A 20075-nucleotide genomic window follows, 5' to 3' on the forward strand; every position below is an offset into this window, starting at 1 on the left:
AAACTCTCTTACAGTGTGTAGTTTGTTATTTAACAAACTTTACCATATGAACAAAGTCTATCCTTACTAACATAGTAAGATTTCAAATCTTAATAAGGGTCATTGTGCCCATCTGGATAATCCAACTTCATAGTCTTTTAGATTTCATTCAAAAACTCAGATAATTAAAAAAAATCATTTTTAAACTTGATCCCATTTTGAAATTAAAATTGAAGATGAATTTTTTTTTTTTTTTTTTGAAAAGTTCATAGAAATTTTCTTTTAAAAACCCTTAATATGGAACGTGGTTTTTTTCTTAAAAATTAAAACTTAGAGTAGTATTCACATATTTTAAAATAATTAAATACAACAAGTATGATTTTAAAGGAAGAATTAAGGGAATTACAAGTATTAATAATTTTTTTTTATAAGTTGTGGATGCCATTCTAAGGTTCATTGAGTAACGAACTTAGTTAAGGGAATTGCATATAAGGAAATTTAGGTCATTTTGTATTAATCTTTGATAAAAGACAGAAGTCAAGAAATCATCGCATCAGATGTCTGAATTCTGATCCCTATGTTTCTGATTACTGTAATATAACGACAACATTTTTCCACGCTTCATGTCTGATTGGTACGAAAATGGGAGAGGGGAATAACTACTCAACTTCTTCATCTTCGTCTTCGTCATGGTTATCTAATTTATGTTCTTCAGCTCTCAGATCCAAAACCCTAACTCCGTACTCAGCAGACACTCATGTCCGCACCACATCTGGAGAATCTCTGGTTCGTCACCTCGGCCTCTTCGATATCATTCTTATAGGTATTGGTGCTTCGATCGGTGCTGGTATCTTCGTAGTCACTGGTACTGTTGCTCGTGATGCTGGACCTGGTTAGTCTCCTCTTTTTCTCTAGCTTTGAATCTCTTTTTTTTTTTTTTTTTTTACTAATTTGATTTTCTTTTTATTTGTTTGTTTGTTTAATCTCTTCCGTGTCAGTTCTGAAATTTACTTTGAATTTCCTCACTAGATGTGGATTTTGAATCTTTCTTCGGTATCAGTTCTCTAGCTTTGAATCTCTCTCTTTTTTTTTTTTTTTGCTAATTTGATCCTTTTGTTTGTTTGTTTGTTTAATCTTTTCGGTATCAGTTCTGAAATTTACTTTGAATTTCTTCATTAGATGTAGATTTGAATCTCTTCGGTATCAGTTCTCTAGCTTTGAATCTCTCATTTTTTTACTAATTTGATCCTCTTTTTGTTTGATAGTTTAATATCTTTGGTATCAGTTCTGAAATTTACGTTGAATTTCCTCACTTGATGTCAATTTTGATTTCGATATTGTAGCTTGGATCTGTTGGATATCATAATGTTAATTCCGAATTCATTTTCTGTGTTTTCTTCTCTTAGCATTTAGGGTATGAAATAGTTTCATTCAAGATGTGAAATCACATTTGTTGATCGTGATTTGACTGGAACTTGTACTATCTTTGTTGTGAGTTCTGAAATTTCATTTCGGTAGCCTCTTCTGTGTCATTTCTGAAAACTAAGTTGATTTTGCGGATCTTATTTCAGTATGTCATAATGTTAAAAAAATTTAAACTTGTAAAAAAAAAAAAAAAATCATTTTCATTCTCTTTGAATTTAGGGCTTGGAACAGGTCCAGACTAGATGTGGAACTGCATTTGTTGTTTTGGATACGACTAAATTCATACTAACTACTTTCATTTGACCACAAATACATATGACTTGAAAGTTGAAAATACGTAATTATTTCAGAAACTCTGCAATTTGAATGTTCTCCACACTCACCTTTAGATTGGCCCCACAATGTTATTTATCTTCAGCAGACTCAAATATCCCTCTATTACAACCAATTGAATCACTTGAACAATTAGTTTTTAGATGAAATACAAGTCAGATAATTATAGCATCCAAGGCTGTTAAGACATACAAAGCATCCAACATAATTCAGATAGCTAGGTTGTAGCTACACAACTCCATATCTGTTTGCATGCCAATGTCATAGTCATTTGGGCCTTCCTTTGGCAGGCAAAACTTAATCCTCTATGGTTTCAAATCCATGTAGTGGCTCGCTCATAAAGATTTAGTTGGGTGGATGATTTTGTGTCTGATTCAATTGGATACTAAGTCCTCATTTGGATACAAAGTAGAAAGTAATTGTGGGAGAAAGTACTATTTAGAAAGTAGAAGTCATTTTTCTTTCTTTTTTTAATGTTTAGATTTTTTTACATTTTAAAGCTAACTCAAACAACATTTTTTAACTTTTCAATGCCCCCGTTTTTTGTTTTGCTTGCTTACTATTTCCTTTTTCTTATTTATATTATATATTATCAATTTAAACAAATATATTATAAATCTAAAGAAAGAGGCTCCGATAACCCTAGAAAAAAAAATGTAAAATAATCAGTAATATAATAAATAATATATATAGTAATCTTTGACAAACAGGATCAAAAAAACTTTTGAAAGTAAAATAAAGTTACTTTTTTAAATGCATCAAAACACGCTAATTATCCTTACAAAGCAAGTGAACACATATGATTCAATTGATGGTAAATGAGGTCATTTGTCTCTTCTAAAGATATAACATAGTGGCTCTCGAAGGGAGAATTTGTAATGAAATCGATAAAGTTGTGCATGAACAGAATTTTATGAACTGCCGGGGAGAATGTGTAAATGGCACCTACATTTGGGGTTTGCCAGTAAAAAGCTCAATTAAGAAGGAAAAGGTGTGGAATGCCCTAATACCTTTCTGCTGGTCAGGCAGTTTGAAACAGTGTTATAAGCATCTTCAAGTCTTAGGGGCAATTTGGGCTTTTTTTTTTCTTTAATGAAAAATTGGGGTGAAATGTGCAGACTGAAAACTAGGGTCGAAGAAATGTTTCCCCAAAAATCTAACTGATCTCTTTTATTGTGCCACTTCACATATTTAGGACCCACTACCATATCAAAATCATTTATATTACACTTCATCCAAATCTGCCCCCCATTCCAAGCATCTGAACCCACTAAAACGGTAAGGAAACATTGGATCTTGGATTCTACCGCTATATTTTATTCCATCTTCAAGTTTATTTTCTATTCATTTATGTTTCTTATCTATTATTTGATTGTTACCATGCAGGGGTCACAATCAGTTTTATTCTCGCTGGAGCAGCATGTGTGCTTAATGCATTGTGTTACGCCGAGTTGGCTTCTCGTTTTCCTGCCGTTGTTGGGGGAGCATACTTGTATTCATACACGGCTTTCAATGAGATCACTGCTTTCCTTGTTTTCACACAGTTGATGCTTGACTACCATATTGGGGCAGCTAGCATAGCCCGAAGCTTAGCAAGCTATCTAGTGACGGTACTAGAGCTTTTTCCATTTTTCAAGGGTAACATTCCAAGGTGGATTGGACATGGGGGCATTGAGTTCTTTGGAGGAACTCTATCAATTAATATATTAGCGCCAATTCTTCTCACGTTGTTGACAATTATTCTATGTCGAGGTGTTGGAGAATCATCAGCCGTGAATTCAATCATGACTGTAACAAAGGTGGCATTTTTATTCTAGAATGTCTTATCATACCTATTAGTGTTATTAAGTTGGTTGCTGTTAAACATGGTTGGGGAAGAAGTTTAAGGAACCTGTCATGTGGAACATAAGGATAGTCTACCGATAGTATCGAACATGTGCCGTAGTGTCGGGTCCACCACCATTCATGAATATGATTATATGGACATAACTATTTTGGTGTAAGAGGTCTCCTTGGTGGGCTCAACCCCATTATGTTTGCTTTGTACTATATTGCCACTGGAGCTGTCCTTAATTATGAGGCATAACTGCATTGTGTGTGAAGTGTGCATATCCTTGTGAACTCTTTTGTTGGTTAATAAGCTAATCTTTGAATTAACTGACCTTGCCACAATGCCATAAGAATTATATGCTCAGCAATGAAACTGAGTCCTATAATCTCTCTGACAGTATGGAAGATTCTTAGGGAGCCTATTCTCTCCTCAAAATCCCAACAAATAGTGCTACTAGATTTGCCTTGAACCATGATTTTGTTTAGTAATGAAGAAGACCTAGGGCTCCAAATTTTTTTGGAGTCGTATCCTCACTCTCACCCACGTAAACAAGAATAATTATCCCTTGACCAATCCCCTATCATAGCTTTGCATTTAATCACTGTGTAGTCAAGACTTCTCTAGCTTACCCTCTTATTAGACCGTTGTAGTGCTCTGAAACCTCATAAGTGACCTATTGATCTTCAAATTTTATGTCTTGTCAACATCATTCTTTCAAGACCAGCATAGAAACAATAAAATGTTTTGTCACATGAAACTGATACGACAACAATTGTGTTGCAGGTAATCATCGTCCTTGTCGTCATTGCTGTTGGAGCTTTTGAGGTTGATGTATCTAACTGGTCTCCTTTTGCTCCAAATGGTTTTAAAACAATTGTGACTGGAGCAACTGTAGCATTTTTTGCATATGTTGGGTTTGATGCCGTGGCTAATTCAGCTGAAGAATCTAAAAGACCTCAGGTATGTCAACATGAGAATGACCTAATCCCTTTTTGTGCTGAGTGCCCATGATCTAATCTCTTTCATCCATTGTTTTTCCTTCAACATTGCAGAGAGATTTGCCGATAGGTATTATTGGAAGCCTTGTCATTTGTGCAATATTATATGTTGGTGTCTGCCTAGTAATTACTGGAATGGTACCGTACCAATTACTTGGTGAAGATGCTCCTCTGGCTGATGCATTTACATCCAAAGGCTTGAAGTATGTTTCCATTTTGATCAGCATAGGTGCTGTTGCTGGACTTACGACAACCCTTCTGGTTGGTTTATATGTTCAGGTGAATCACTTAGTAACTATTGTGTTTGATTTTCCATCAACATATAATGTGTCATTTACTTAATGAAGTAGTGTTTCTCTTGAGCAGTCCCGGTTGTATCTTGGGCTTGGAAGGGATGGTTTACTACCTTCATTATTTGCAAAAGTACACCCCACACGTCATACTCCCATCCATTCTCAGGTTTGGGTTGGTGTTGTTGCTGGCATATTGGCAGGGCTTTTTAATGTGCACATACTCTCACACATTCTTTCTGTTGGCTCATTGGTACGGTGTTGTCCAACTCTTCTCTGGAATGTGCTAAGATTGTTCTTTAATTTTATTTTAGGGTAAATTACACTTTGACCCCCTGTTGTTTGGCATAATTCCATATTGACCCCCAACATTTTCACAATTGCACCTACCTCCCCTTTCACAGACAATGTTAAGGTTTAATTGTTACTTTAATATTTTACCTCTTATCTTTTTTTTTATTAAAAAAAATTTAATTTCAAACCTACAAGAATGTTCCCATCTAAGCATTCACACTCTCACGCGTGAATCCATTTTTTCACAACGATATTCTTATTTATAAAAAAGAATAAAATTTTAAAATGGGTAAAATGATCTTTATAAAATGTTTTAAAAAAATCATTTTTTAACTATTTGGTCAACCGTAAATAGACGAAAGGGAGGTAAGTGTGCCTGTTAGATAACTATGGGGAGTAAGTGCAATTGTCAAAACATTAGGGGGTCAACATAGAATTATGCCTAACCATAGGGGATGAAAGCGTAATTTACCCTTTATTTTATATGGTTTTGGACCTTATGCATGGTATTCAGACGCACTATTGTGCTCAAGCATTTGGTGGTAATGGGTTATATCATATGGACTTTGTAGAGACATTTACTTGGTTGTTTTGCAGACAGGCTATTCTGTTGTTGCGGCCTGTGTCGTAGCCCTTCGTTGGGAGGATAAGGCAGCAAGTCAAGTTTCTACAAAGAGGATCTCAAAGTGGATCGAAGGTGTCATTTGCCTTGCCACAGTTGCTTGCTGTGGATTTGTTGCTGGACTTTGCTATCGTTTTAATGCTTCATATATCTTTGTGGTAGTTGTTGTACTGATTGCAATACTTGCTGCTATTGCTCTTCATTATCGTCAAGTGAGTACCATTCTATACTATCAATACTAGATCTGGATGTTAATTTTCATTACTTCCATCATGCAAGTTTTGTTCCATTACATTACCTACTTCACAAACCTTTTCAGTTTTGAGTTACTGAATCTATATATGTATGTATTTATACTAAGCACAATGCGTTGATGTTATTTAAGTGAAACGTGGAATTGAAAATAATTTCCAGGGGAAATTAGAAAAGGTTCTTCAAGGGGATCAACCTCCTAAACAATTACTTCAAGGGTGATGGGCCTCCAAATTAAAATCTCTCTTCATTCATGCTAAACTGTCCATTATAACAAGATTAATAGAATTGAGCATCCGATATCCTACCTTTAAAGACTCACTTAGTACATAAACTATATCAGACATTAATCACTTACAAAATTTATTGAGGCACTGTATGGAAACTTAGAAATTTGCTACAAAACACTATCAAATTTATCTAGAAAAAATTATGCAACCCAAAACTCTATGATAAGCAGTACCAAACATATTGTTGACATGAAAAAGTCAACCAATGAAAATTTGAAGTTGAGACTCCAAGCTTGATCAAACTCCATAGGACCCACGATAAACGTTGGAATCTTCTATTAATCCGTAAAAGGCGTTCGGGGTGGTCAGATTTGTTATGGTAAGAGACCAAAATTTTCAGAATTAAACCCTTTTTTTATAACTACCAAATTAATCTACCATTTGTTTGGTTCTATATCAGAGCTTTGAGCGTGTGTCAAGATCGATTTCTCTACTTAAATTGGTCGATGTCCACATGAGCAAAGTTGATAAAATTTCGAAGCATCTCTTCTGTTTGGTTCTAAATAGACATTGAGTAACATATATGGAAAAAGACTCATGCTAGGGTGCGAGTGCAAACTTTTATATCCTTGGGAGGAAGTAAATTGCATAAATTGGGCTTCGTAAAAGTAGCATTGTTGAGTAGTCAAGGAATTAGTATTTTCCTGCAGAGTGTATCTTTCAACTGGATTCACACATATTATCCAAACCTTTGCATGAACCATGCATAATTGTCTACGTTTTAGTTCTCCCACTGTTTCCTTTATCTAAACAGTCTCCTTTTTCATAATTTAATTCAGGTCTCTGCGGATCCATCAGGGTTTTCTTGTCCAGGAGTTCCTGCTGTGCCGGCCATTTCTATCTTCTTCAACATCTTCTTGTTTGCTCAGGTTTGCCTCCTATACATCCTCCCTAGAACACCTGTAACTTTTGCCAAATCGACTAAAAAAGAAAAGTGATTCAAAATTTCAAATAAAATGGAAAATATATCTCTAACCTTAAACACAAATCCCATTCATTGTTCTCCTTGCAGCTACACCATGAAGCATGGATAAGGTTTGTTGTCCTCAGCATCATCTCAGTTGGTATCTATGCATTTTATGGCCAGTATCATGCCTGCCCGGTAAGTTCAAATGAGACTATTGTTTATCAGAGGGCACCTGTAGAAGAAACTTTTAGTTACCAATGATGCTTAGGAATGATTTATATGCCCACTTGATTGAAGTTTTGTTATATTGTTGTGGCATTGGTTCATAATGTATGGTCTTGTGTTTCTTGAAGTCAGTGTAGGACAGTCATATTCTTGTATTATATATACATGGTTTCCTTTAATTGGGGGTTTTATGTCAGAAATGATTACTACATTGGCCACGTAGAGATGTTGATGATAGAAATATAGGTAAAAAATCTTGCCCTCATTTCCTTTGTTTGGCTTCCCACAATGACTAGCCATGTTGTGAACCTTCAAGGTATGGCATTGGCAACTAGATGTGCTTCTTTTTCTTGATGATTGAATTTTTTTATTAGAACAGCTAGTTGAGACGTACAAAAAGAAAAAATGGAAAAGAAAACCGGATTACACATTTGAAATGCTCCCTATCCCAACGAACGAGCAAGTCCTCAAAGAGGGCCCCTTTGAACTCTCTACATGTCATACAGCAAAATAAAAGGAGACTCAAGACAGCATTCTGTACCCTCAAAAGACCTGGTATTCCGCTCCTTCCAAATTCCACCAAGATCTGGCAAACGGGTAAATGCCCCATTATAGTCTCTTTGCATCACAAAAGCTGCAACCCAACTTGGCCCAAGAATCGAAAAGCACTCTAGCTGACATTGGCAAACAGCACATCACACCAAAGAGGGAGCAAATCTCCCTCACAACACGGCAGTGGATAATGAGATGATTAACTGACTGAATTTTCATCTTCTCTACACATGCAACAGATATTTGGCCCACAGTAACCCGTCTTTCCCAATTAGATGAGCTTATTATTATTTTTTTCCTTCTCGTTCTGTTTCCCTCCCCACACGAAAATGCAGAACAAGGAAAATCTGTCGTAATCTTGAGAAGCTAGAAACCAATCTTATAAATGGAAACTAGATCATATACATGAGAAGTTAGAAACCAATCTTATAAATGAAAATGCAGCGGTACACATTGATGTTGCCATCTTTGCAAATTTTTACTAGAAAATCTTTAAAACAGCCGAAGTTAGTATTTGGTAATGGCAAGTGGCATATTTCAATTTTTCACATTGAGAGGAAGGAAAGAGACCAAATCCCACGGTGCAGGTCTCTCTCTCTCTCTCTCTCCGTCCATTTTGCCCCTTTTCCCACTGTTTTCATTATTTTGGTTTGAATTTAAAGGGTCTGATTTTTCTGCAGTCAAGTTTGATTGTCTTTCCAGCAAGAAAATTTAGTCAAAATAAAAAAGAGTTAGGTCCATCTCAATTTGCCCCACCATTCATTCTTACTCAAAATGAATTCTAGTTGAAACAAAATTGTTGATGTTGTGAAATTGAATCGGAGCATCAAAACACAAGAAAGTCTTGTTGGCATCTGAGTTTTCTCATTAAACTGAAAGTATTACAGATAGTTGCAGAGGCATATTATATAACATTGTAGGAAAATTGAACCACTGAACATAAAAAATCACTAAAAATATAGCCAAATATAAATCACCCCATAATTGATCAAAGGCCCCTGATCCCCATTTTCACTACCCCTTTAATCCTCAGAGCTATCTTCATCAGAGTCGGGCAACATGGGCACCGCAGTACAGCAGAATGACTCCCGGTCTTTGAGAAGAACACAACTTCCATCTGAATTCCATTTGAGATCGGAAATGGTAAACTGTGGCAATGGAATACTCACACAGAAGGCACCAGAGGGTGTCCACATGTACAAGTGAGAGCTACCGGTGCACAGAACAAGACGTGGGCATGTTGGATCCCATGCCGCTGCTCGAATGGTTTCTTTCTGCACTAATATGGCGACGAGCTCAAGATGACGAATGTCCCATATCCAAAGAACAGTTGGCATGCTATCGTTACGAGTGAAGATATACTGGCTGTCCTTGCTCCATGACAATAGACCTGAATAAGGGAGGCATAAATAAATATGTTTATTTACTAACCCACTATAGATCGAACCTTTTAAGTAAATAAATGGAGGAACAAGGGCCTCACCAACTCCTTGTTTAGGGTTCGGTTTGTCTGCAGGAGGTTTCTGAGAAGGCAAGTTAGTGGGTAAGTCCATTACTTTGTACCGTACTCGTCCTTCTGTAGGATTTTCTAAAACAAAAGAAACATACCCAAAGATCCAGTTGAAAAAAAAAAAAAAAAATTTTGACCCGAATGGGCAGCACGTAAGAAATTGAAATTTATGGAGCAGAAATTGAGCAAGATCAAAACATTTGAGTAAATAAATAGAGGATTCACTTGCAAAACAAATTCAAAAGATTCATGACTATGATATCTTCTAGAAATATATCTCAATGAACTCTCCCATGTGTGAATAAGGAAAGTTTAATTGGATGATTCAAAACCTATTCTCTAGGCCCACCACCTAGAATTAGGTATCTAATTCGCCAATAAGTATTGGAGGGCGTGTTGGCCTCAATCACGAGCCACCGCCTCATCAAGAAGAGGGCCAAGTGACACCCCCAATGCAACAGTATGAACATGTGAACTGCAGAGCAAAGAGTCTCAACCACTCTTAAGCCCTGTGCACACTCGGCCCGAAGTATTCAAATTAGGACATCTGCCAAACCCTCCTACAAGTAGTAGTTAACTACTAACCAAACACACTAAGTCATGTTATGAGTTATATAAACTATTAAATTTATTCTCTTTAAATTTTGAAATTTTATATAATTAAAAAAAACTATTAAATTACAACATAAAATGATATTTACATTCTGTCCAGGTATGTTCCAAAACAAGTTGAGCAATCGCAATTAATAAATCTACTGTGCTAATCTAAAATGAATTACTTCCTGACATTAGAAATCCAATGTAAGCTGGATTCCCCCTCCAAATTTGGTCAGGACTCGGTATGTTTCTTCTAGAATTACTCAAGAGTTGAGATTGGTTGTTGTAGCCACTAAAGGTCCTCAAATGAACATATCACAAGTTTCAAGTTGTTAAAGCAAACACATATCTTTTACTTACGACAAATTGGGCATGTTTGATATAAGATACGAGAGACTTATAGCGTCTCCTCTTTTAAAGTTTTCGAAATAAGGAATCTCAACAATCATCATCTACACCTTATCCCAATAACTAGGGTTGGCAACATGCATAATATTTTTTCATGAAGGCATGTTCATTTTCGTATCTTTGTTCACTAATACTATTCATGTCATTTTCGGTCTTCCTCTTGCCCTTTTAGAGTCCCCACTTCTACCAAACCCTCCTTGTTACTATTGCTATGAGTATGCTTTGATAATCCCCAAACCCATCTCAAATATAAAAAAATTCTTGTTGAATCTCCCATTGGAGTTATTCCTAAATATCCTTGAATGCATTCATCGTCTTCCCTAGTTTTTCCACTCATCCACCTAAACATAATCTGTCCCTAGTTTTTCCACTCATCCATCTCAACATAATCTGTCACACTCATTCTACAAACAAATTGTTTGTATCAATTGAAAACACTAAGCTCCATTAAGCATGACCGACCTTCTTGTTGTCTTCTAAATTTCCTTAGGTTTTGTATTAGGGAAAGAGAAGCCCTTATCTCATCGTTGTTGAGTGTTGTGTTATCCACCTCCGCTCTCGGGTGTCACTTGCTCACATATCGTGCCTCAGTTTGACCCATGACTTTCTTATATTCGTAGTTGCTCCTTCCCTATCAGGTCGGTCTTTTGAGGTAAATGGTTTGTCAACATGGTATCAAACCATTAGGTTTGTACAGGTCATAGGTTCGAGTCTCCTAGAGGGAATTTTACACCCTTATGGGTGAGGAGTGTTGTGCTATCTGCCTCCACTCCTGGGTGTCACGTGCTAGCGTTTCATGCCCAATTCGACCTGTGACCCTCTTATATTCATAGTTGTGGCTTGCCCATTAGATCGATTTTTTGGAGTAAATGGTTTGTCAACAATCCTAAGTATAAGAACAAGCATTCTAATACGACATTTGATGTATACCTCAAGATTACCCTACTGAATCATGTATAAGACTAGGAATTCAAAAACAATGCTTATGTGTGCTCCAAGTGCTCAAACATGTAAGGAAAAAAACATGCTCAAAATACTTAACATGAATGAAGCACCATTTACAATGTCCAACATGCACAATACAATCTTGATCGAGTCAAATCTCATAGGGACGACATGCAATGATTACAATTTGATAGGAAAAAAATGATTATGAAAAAACTAAGGGAGATAAAACCTAGGATAAACCATCACTACATAAAAGGAAAGTTCAAAAGGCAAAAGTATGCAATTTTCTATTCTAGACCTCATTACTGTGTCAAAATGTGTAATAAATTGACCGTCGAAATATGATCATAAGGTGAAATTCAAACAATTGTCATGAGGAAGAGGAAATAATAATAGCTAAAGTGAACTTTTACCCACAATTATTGACACCGTTAAGGAAAAAGTTTTCCCTCCTTTTTAAATATATTTCTCTACTCAACTTCTTCCTCCATTGTCCAACCTTCTTATTGACTTTTTAGCGAACTTCCTTTTAACCTCTGGGAGGCATAAAAATTGAGAGGGAAATGGAATTGATGACGAGAACTAGGTCAAATGCAACACAAAATGTTGCAAATGTTAATGACGGTGAGGGTATCGATATTCCTAATAGGACAAATACTACAGCAAAAAATTCAATAACGTAATAATTGTGGGTAAAAATTCACTTTGATCGTTATCCTATTCTATCTTCCTCAATGCAATTGCTTGCACTCGATTCTCCACTTTGTGGACTTTATGATCACTTCCACAATAAGTTTAGTAAAAAATTGACAACTTTATGAGGTTCAGGATAAAAAATTGCATACATTTGCCTTTTAAACTCCTTTTTTATGATGGTTGTTTACATTACTTTTATCGGTCTTAATTGGTCGAAATCGTTTTTACTCAGCAAATTGCAATTATTGCATATCACCCTTACGATACTTGACTATTCCAAGATTGTCTTGTGCATGAACACACATCAATATTTGCTAGTTATATTTTCCCCATCTTTAAGTTTCTCGAATATATGTTGTTCCATCACATCATCATATACTTTTCACTTGTGGGGCATGTAATCGCCATTTTCAAATTCCTAGTCCAATGCTTATTTTCTTGAGATAATCTCAAGATACACATCAAAAGTCAGATTGGGATGCTAGTTATCCTATTGGGGATGAGGAAAAAACATTATGTTGTCTCGACAGTTTGATCAATACATGTCGATAATGTAACACTCCCCCAATTTATATACCCTACATCAATTCTTTTTTTTTAATAGGTAAATACCCCTATTTCATTAAAAATGGAGACAGTCAAGATGACCAACCCAATGAATATGGATCTAGAAAGGAAAAAAAATAGGCAACCTTACGACAACGAAATCAGAACGAAATATTGAAAAAACTCCCATAAATTCCTTTAAGATGTTACACCAACAAACATGAACCTCAAAATAGAGACAACTGTTTCATAGGTTGTTAACTCCTTGTTTTCGAAAACCCGAGAAGTCCTTTCTTTCCAAATACCCCAATGACCCATACCAATTTTAAACAAATACATTCACAACAATTTCTCCATCTTTATGTATAATTGAACCCAAATAATGCGGTCTTGAGGGATATCTACCAAGAGGATGGCAAATCCCTTTTCATTCCATCCGGGTAAGTTCCGAAACAAATAGAACAATCGCAATTAAATCCACTATGAGAGCCTAAAATGACATTACTTGCCAATACTGTAGAAATTCAATGAAAGCTGGATTCCAACTAAAACTTTTGTCAAAACTCAATGTGTTCCATTTAGAATAATTGAAAGTTGAAACTGGTTATTTCAGCCACCTTAAGGAGTCCAAATGGATCTGATTTGATGATTGGTGAGGAAGGTGATGTAAGAGAGGTTGAAGTTACAAAACAAATGAGATGAAGTACAAAAACTTTTAGTGAAAATCTACCTACACAAATTTCTCTTCAACTAGATAATTGAAATGATCAAATGAGCTACAAACAATGTCTCAACCATAAGTTCAGTACAAAGGTGATACACAAGTACACAACATTCCCTTAATACTCAACATCATTAAATATACAATTAAGAACAAGATGTGTGTTTTCATGAGGGTCAGAAGAAAGGTATGAAATAGGCAAGCCCTATACATTGGAATCTCTTGTATATGTTGAAAAAGGTTATATTCCTAGACTAAGGTTAAAGTCATTCATATAATGGTAAAAGTGCGGCTCGTTAATACCAAAAGAAATATAATTTTGTTAGTACTCTTTAAACATAACTAATCTTGTACAATTTTCTTGCAGTTTTTTACAGGACAAAAAAATCTCGTCTAATCCTAAGTTCAAAACTAACATCATAACCCTACCACTAATTAGTATCTCATGATTATCCTGAAGAAGTATAAGATTAGGAATTCAAAAACGGCAGTTACGTGCGCCTCAAGTGTCTGAAAACATAAAAGAACAATATATATTCAAAATACCTAACATGGAGGACAATTGGCAAATACCAACACGTGTCCAACATATGCATGTTAATCCCGATAGAGTCAAATCCGTAGTAACGTGTAATGATTGCAATTTGATAAGTAAAAATAATTCTGATAAGACTGAAATTAAAAAAACTATGAATAGATAATAATTATATAAAAAGAGAGTTCAAAAGGAAAAAAGTATGCAATTTTCTATCCCACATCCCATTACTCTGTCAAAATTTCTACAAACTTGATTGTCGAAGTGTGATCACAAGGTGGAGAATTAAGTGCAAATAATTGCAAACAGGAAAAAGACAAGGTAACAAATGGATTGAATTTGCATCCAAAATTATTGGCATCATCTGCGAGAAAAAAATTTCATCTATTTTATTATCTTTCTCCACTCAAACTTCTTGACTTCTTGATGAGCTCTCTTTAGACCTTTGGACGACATCACAATTGAGAGAAAAATGGTTCAGATGACGAGGATTAAGTCAAATGGAGCACGAGATGCTATAAACATCAATGAGGTTGGTGAGGTGATTGACATTCTCAATGGATACATTATATACTCAAAAAATCAAATTGCACAATACTTGTGGGTGAAAATTCACCTATTTGTTACCTTGGCCTCTATTCCTCCTTCAAATTGTTTACATTCGATTCTCCATCATGTAGAACCTTTAATCATACTCTGACAATCAAATCAATAGAAATTTTGACATTGTCACAGTATTAAAAATAAAAAATTGCATACCTTTACTTTTTGAACTCTTCCTTTATATGACGATTGATTATTCTTGCTTTTATCGAATCTTAATCTTATTAGAATTATTTTTACTTATCAAATTGCAATCATTGCAAATCGCATTTGCGATATTTGATTCTACCGAGATTTTTATGTTCATGTTAGACACGTATCGGTAATTGTCAAATACATGTCTTCCTTGTTAAGTTTTTCGACCATACATTCTTTTCTTACATCATTGGACGTTATTTGCTTGGGACACATAATCGCCATTTATAAATTTTTAGTCCAATGTTCATTTCTTCAAAATAATTCTGAGATATACATCAAAGGTTGGGTCAAGGTGTTAGTTCTTAGACTTTGGATGATGCAAGAGCTTCTCTCACCTTGACAATTTGATCAAAACATATCAATAATATAACTCTCCAAAAGCACTCCCCCACTTTATCCTCCCAAAATCAATTCTAAAGGTTTACATCTACAACAATTTCTCTCATCTTTTGTAATTGAACCTAAATAACCTACGTAGTCATCGATGGATTGTTTGTTTGTCCTTTTTAACTGGAGCTTCATCCCTAAAAGAGTCCTAACTAAAGTTGGCACGGGATAGGTTCTATCTTGATCCTACTTGTCTAAAGACCCTTAGTTTCTAATTATAATCCATCTGTGATTTAAACTTTACCTTCTTCTACATCATATGCAAATAACACACCAAGGGAATGGTCCTTGAATATGAGCAGTTAATCCATCCATAACTTATATAAAAATGTACAAGGTTAGTGCTAACCCTGGTGCAAACACATTGCAATTGGAAACTCTTTCGTCATGCCAACATGTATTCCATCATTTAAAAGACCTCAAAAATGTTCTCATTATCTTCCCTTTTGCTCCAATAGAACCTTTAATTTGCATGATTCTTTTAATTGGAGCTGTTACTGGTCTTTGTTGTGCATGACCAAAACATGTCAATCGACTTTCCCCTATTTTATCACATATTGGAGCTATTCATAGATTTCATGAATGCGTTCATTCTAATTTTATAGTTTTAATTTTTTTTCACTCTATCCATCTCAGCATCCTCATCTTTGTTACACTTAGTTTGTGAATATCTTGTTTCTTAATTGCTCAATATTCAGCTCAAGTATAGTTGGTCTTACTTCCGTCTTAATAAGAATTTCCTTTTAATTTGATTGGGAAGCATTGGTCACATAGCAGTTATTATCATCATCAGCAGCAGCAGCAGGAAAAATAGGACATATAAAGAATTAATCCTATGTAAAGGAAATGGTCATCAATCACTCACCAGAATTCCCTTGTATGAACTCATCGCTTAGACATAATCCTGACATATCAAGCTGCAACGGCTCATCAACCTCCTGGAAATTTTGAGAAAAAATCCAATATTTCACGTAAAAAGTAATTCCCCCAATAATAAATTGATAATCAAGTCTGATGACACTATAAATAATTACCTTGAACACAGCAGCACCGCGAGGACCACGAACAGTGGATAGGTGCATGAATTCAGCAAATATTTTCCATGTCAGATGATTCAAAACCCGTAACATCTGGTCATAACTACCCACAGCTAGAAACTGGCCACACGGGGACCATGCAACACTTTTAACACCCAATCCACTTTCGTATGCCTGATACTTAAATAGACACCTCCCATCTGGAGAATAGATCAGAATCTGTACAAAACAATGGTAGCTAAGTTTTCCCCAGCTAAAGATTGTTTTGCATTAAAACCCATTATTTTAAATATCAATGTCTAAGTGTGTATCTTTTTCTTCTTCTTTTTGATGTCTATGTGTGTATCAACCATTGGTCAATATGCATGAATGTGGATTGTCACCATCGAAATAGCCAAAATATTTTAAATAACCTAGAAAACTCATGTGTTGATAGTTGATACACCGTCAATGCACTGAAATGACCAAACTAATTTACTCATAAAAATTGACTGTTTAAACAACTTTGATTAATGAGTGTGTGTATCATTAGATAACAGTGGACAACCATCATAGGGTATTGTTTCAAAATCTCTCAATATCAAAATGTAACACCCAATGTGAAAAGCACGTGGAATTGATGGTTTGACCCAAGTGAAAACCACCCCACATGCATATGAGTTTGAAATGGAAAGGGAAAACTTTGGAAAAATAGGAAAAACGATTATAAAAAAAAGGGGAAAAAGCAGCTGGGCTCAGCTCCTCGAAGTTCCAAGAGAGTGTTGTGGAGTCTAACTCCATTTGCTATTTCTTGAGGTATTTGGAAGGAGCACAATAGCAGATGCTCTGAGGGGATCAAGCAGCCAACTCATGAAGTCCTTACTATGAGCTTTCTATTCTTCTGGTGTAAGACCTTCAAAGACCTCAAAGGGAATATATATATATATGTATGGTGCGTGTGATTGTGGGATTAGTCTCACCCGAAGGGCGGGGAGATACACACAATAAGCGAAAAAAAATACATAACATCAAGACATCATCAATAAATCCCACATTAAACAACATTTGTGAACCATATCACAATCATAAGATCATGGAAATTAACCATAGGCATACAAAAATGGATTTTTTTTGTTATTTTTATTTTGAAAAAATGCGTTTAAAAAGTAAAAAAAAAGTGTTCAAAACATAAGAAACACGTTTTTTTTTTAAGAAGCCAAGTTATTTTATTGTTTTAAACATTAGAGGTACAAAACACATTTTAGACGAGACTTTTTTTTATAGGTCAAAGCATTTATTAATAACGAAAAAAGGTAAGAGGCAAGGAGACCACCTAGAGAAGAAAAAAGAAAAAGAAAAACAACAAACTATACAAATATTGTGCCACCTACAAAGAAAATCCTCAAAAAATAGCCCTCTAAACTCCTTTGAGAGCTTGCTCCAAGAGAAGAGGAACCCAATAATGGACAACAAAACCACTTGCAGCGAATGCTCCTTCCCCTAAAAAACTCTACTGTTCCATTCCTTCCAAATTCCCGAACAAATAGCAAAAAAAAAAAGTTAAACGAGAATTTAAAAAAATACGAAGCTTGTTGTGCCTGACTGCAAGAAAAACGGGTAAATAAACTTTCGAAAAAACTGAGATACTGTTCAGAAGACACGAATTCTAATCTTCCATGTTCCTTTCTTGTGCATCGGTATACGGGACACAATTCAAGGGGGATATTACCCTCCACTCAACAAAACTCAAATAAGAGATATATGCTAAAAATCAACTATAGATCATATGAGTAACCATTAATTTACATATTTTTCCTTTGTTTCCACCGACTATATCCAATATTATACAATGATCAACTGTATCAATCATCAGACCAGTGTGAAATTTAATCTAAAAGATGGGGATCTTTCTAAAAAATCAAATGAAGTCAGATATTTTAAACAAGAGCACATATAAAAGCATAACCATCGGAATCAGTTTGAGGCAGGGAAGATTAAGATAAATGAAAACAATCAAATAAAATACCTTATAATCAAGTGAAGAATCCCAGATCACTATAGCACTATCATCAGGCGACCATTCAATGTCAGCTAAGTCCAACGTGTCAACAGCAAAAACACCCATGATCTCCCATGTATGACAAAATAGGAGATTAATATAGTCCTTGCAGTCACACCTAGTGCAGATCGCAGCAAACTTTCCATCTTTAGTAAAAGAAACACCCTTCGATGCATGTTTTGGCCATTGCACGTGTATACAAGCTGTGTTAACCAGTGACCAAACTGTTAGCCGCAACTGAAAATCTGATGTCGTGAGAATATGACGACTGTCAGGGCTCCACCTTGCATAAGCAATCCCAGCAAGGCCTTCATCTATTTTACATGTCCATTCAGGTTGGGTCAATGACCAAGCTTGTATCATTGGTCTCTTATAAAGACCGCATAGTATGTACTCGGAATCAAGAGCCCATTCAATATAGCTTATTTTATCCAAGCAAGAAAACAATTGTACAACCTGTATCAGGAATACAATGATATTAATATTTAGAGAAACATTTTCCTTACGAACTTAGTAAAGATTGTACGCCTTACTAAGGGTGGTCTTAGTCAAATGGACTAACACATTAACAATCCAACACCACAGCCCTCAAAATTGCATCTAAAAACTCAGATCCAACAAAAAAATTCAAAAAATAATATTTTTTGGGTTTGATCCAAGGTTTTGAAATGAACAACCAAACTTCCACAAAACTCCCAAACTTAAAAGTGAAATTCAATGGTGAAAAATAACTTTTTTTAGGAATTTTTTTTTGAAGTTCATATAACTTTGTCCTCTACCACCTTGAATGATCGGATCATGTTTTTGGATGCCAAAAAGTGAGCCCAAGGACCCTTAGTAAGTGTGAAATCCTTACTAGTAAGGCTAGTCAGACTCTAATATTTAAAACCATTGTCATTGAGTTTTGATTTTTTATTAGATCAGTAAAAAAAAAAAATGATTTTTCTAATATTGTGCATTTCTCTTGCTTTAAAAACTGTTGAAATTCAGAACACATACTACATTATAGAGAAACGCGTAAATTGAAGATTTGCAGTAAATTGAGCCCTCTATTTCAAATTAAACGTGAAAGATGAGAAAATAGATGAACCATTTGATCATCCAGCTTCAAATAATTAACAAATTTGGGGCTTTTAACGAAATCAAGTACCTTAAGAGAGAGAACATCTCGGATCACAAGGCGATAATCGACTGCGACTGCAAGATAACGAGCATTTGGAGAGAAACAACACGGGCCAGTCTGCTTATAAGCTTCCGTGAACTCCATCACCCACCGAAACTTTAAGCAAACAAACAACTCTTGTAACCCTAGTTTTTCAAAATCCGAGATCTTTAGGGCATGAAATGCCCAAGTTTGAGGAACATCTATGAGGTGCTCTAGATCTTTTCCAGGTGAAGATATCACTAGTTGGCGACCTACATGAGGTGCTCTAGATCTATGAGGTGCTCGACATTTTTAGAGATCTGGAGCTATGGCGACCTACATTCGTTGAAACCCTAGATTCTCGGATCGCTCGTGCAAAGGAGTTACGGTTGAAGTGGTTTTAAACTAGAGATAGAGACTGTAAACGAGTATGAAACCTAAAGTGCGCGCTTGTACCGGATTTTGGGATCCGAAAATTTTGAATAATTTTGTAGCAATTTAAAATAGTTTTAAATATTTTTCAAGTCACATGTTTTTATATTACATAGGCCTAGCATTTGATAGATTGCATTCCATTATTGTGGTGCATCTAATGTAAAAATAAATAAAAAAATTTTGTTTAAACCGTTTAATTTAGACTTAAACTTTTGAAGTCTAACATCTATAATTATTTTCAATTTTTTATTTTCTGATTCTTGATTCAAAACTT

At 35.3% G+C, this 20075-nt stretch overlaps 2 protein-coding genes across 2 annotated transcripts; one reads left to right on the forward strand and one right to left on the reverse strand.

Annotated features, from left to right (window-relative positions):
- Window positions 1–497: 497 nt before the first annotated feature.
- On the forward strand, window positions 498–7646 carry LOC147393367 (cationic amino acid transporter 9, chloroplastic-like). The gene is made up of 8 exons (XM_086456873.1): window positions 498–871; window positions 3124–3536; window positions 4352–4528; window positions 4621–4845; window positions 4933–5109; window positions 5748–5984; window positions 7094–7183; window positions 7327–7646. Exons 1-8 carry the CDS (start codon window positions 622–624, stop codon window positions 7480–7482), a joined length of 1725 nt encoding a protein of 574 aa, XP_086312999.1. The 5' UTR covers window positions 498–621; the 3' UTR covers window positions 7483–7646.
- On the reverse strand, window positions 7324–19851 carry LOC147393368 (Transducin/WD40 repeat-like superfamily protein). The gene is made up of 6 exons (XM_086456874.1): window positions 19373–19851; window positions 18190–18678; window positions 16182–16403; window positions 16013–16085; window positions 9482–9586; window positions 7324–9388 (listed from the first exon to the last, which is right to left on the reverse strand). The coding sequence occupies exons 1-6, from the start codon at window positions 19487–19489 to the stop codon at window positions 9021–9023; spliced, it is 1374 nt and encodes a 457-aa protein (XP_086313000.1). The 5' UTR covers window positions 19490–19851; the 3' UTR covers window positions 7324–9020.
- Between the last annotated feature and the right edge of the window lie 224 nt (window positions 19852–20075).

Source organism: Akebia trifoliata, chromosome 10 (genome assembly GCF_017979445.1).
Source record: "Akebia trifoliata isolate Shusen 1 chromosome 10, ASM1797944v1, whole genome shotgun sequence".
Classification (NCBI taxonomy): Eukaryota; Viridiplantae; Streptophyta; class Magnoliopsida; order Ranunculales; family Lardizabalaceae; genus Akebia; species Akebia trifoliata.

Excerpts from the sequence above, each read along its gene's own strand:
- LOC147393367 (XM_086456873.1), top strand. The coding sequence starts at position 622 with ATGGGAGAGGGGAATAACTACTCAACTTCTTCATCTTCGTCTTCGTCA. Across the intron at positions 5,110-5,747 it reads TTCTTTCTGTTGGCTCATTG|ACAGGCTATTCTGTTGTTGC; the intron begins GTACGGTGTTGT and ends GTTGTTTTGCAG. Across the intron at positions 7,184-7,326 it reads ACATCTTCTTGTTTGCTCAG|CTACACCATGAAGCATGGAT; the intron begins GTTTGCCTCCTA and ends TTCTCCTTGCAG.
- LOC147393368 (XM_086456874.1), bottom strand. The coding sequence starts at position 19,489 with ATGGAGTTCACGGAAGCTTATAAGCAGACTGGCCCGTGTTGTTTCTCT. Across the intron at positions 18,679-19,372 it reads GAGATGTTCTCTCTCTTAAG|GTTGTACAATTGTTTTCTTG; the intron begins GTACTTGATTTC and ends TTCCTGATACAG. Across the intron at positions 16,404-18,189 it reads ATTCTTCACTTGATTATAAG|ATTCTGATCTATTCTCCAGA; the intron begins GTATTTTATTTG and ends TGTTTTGTACAG.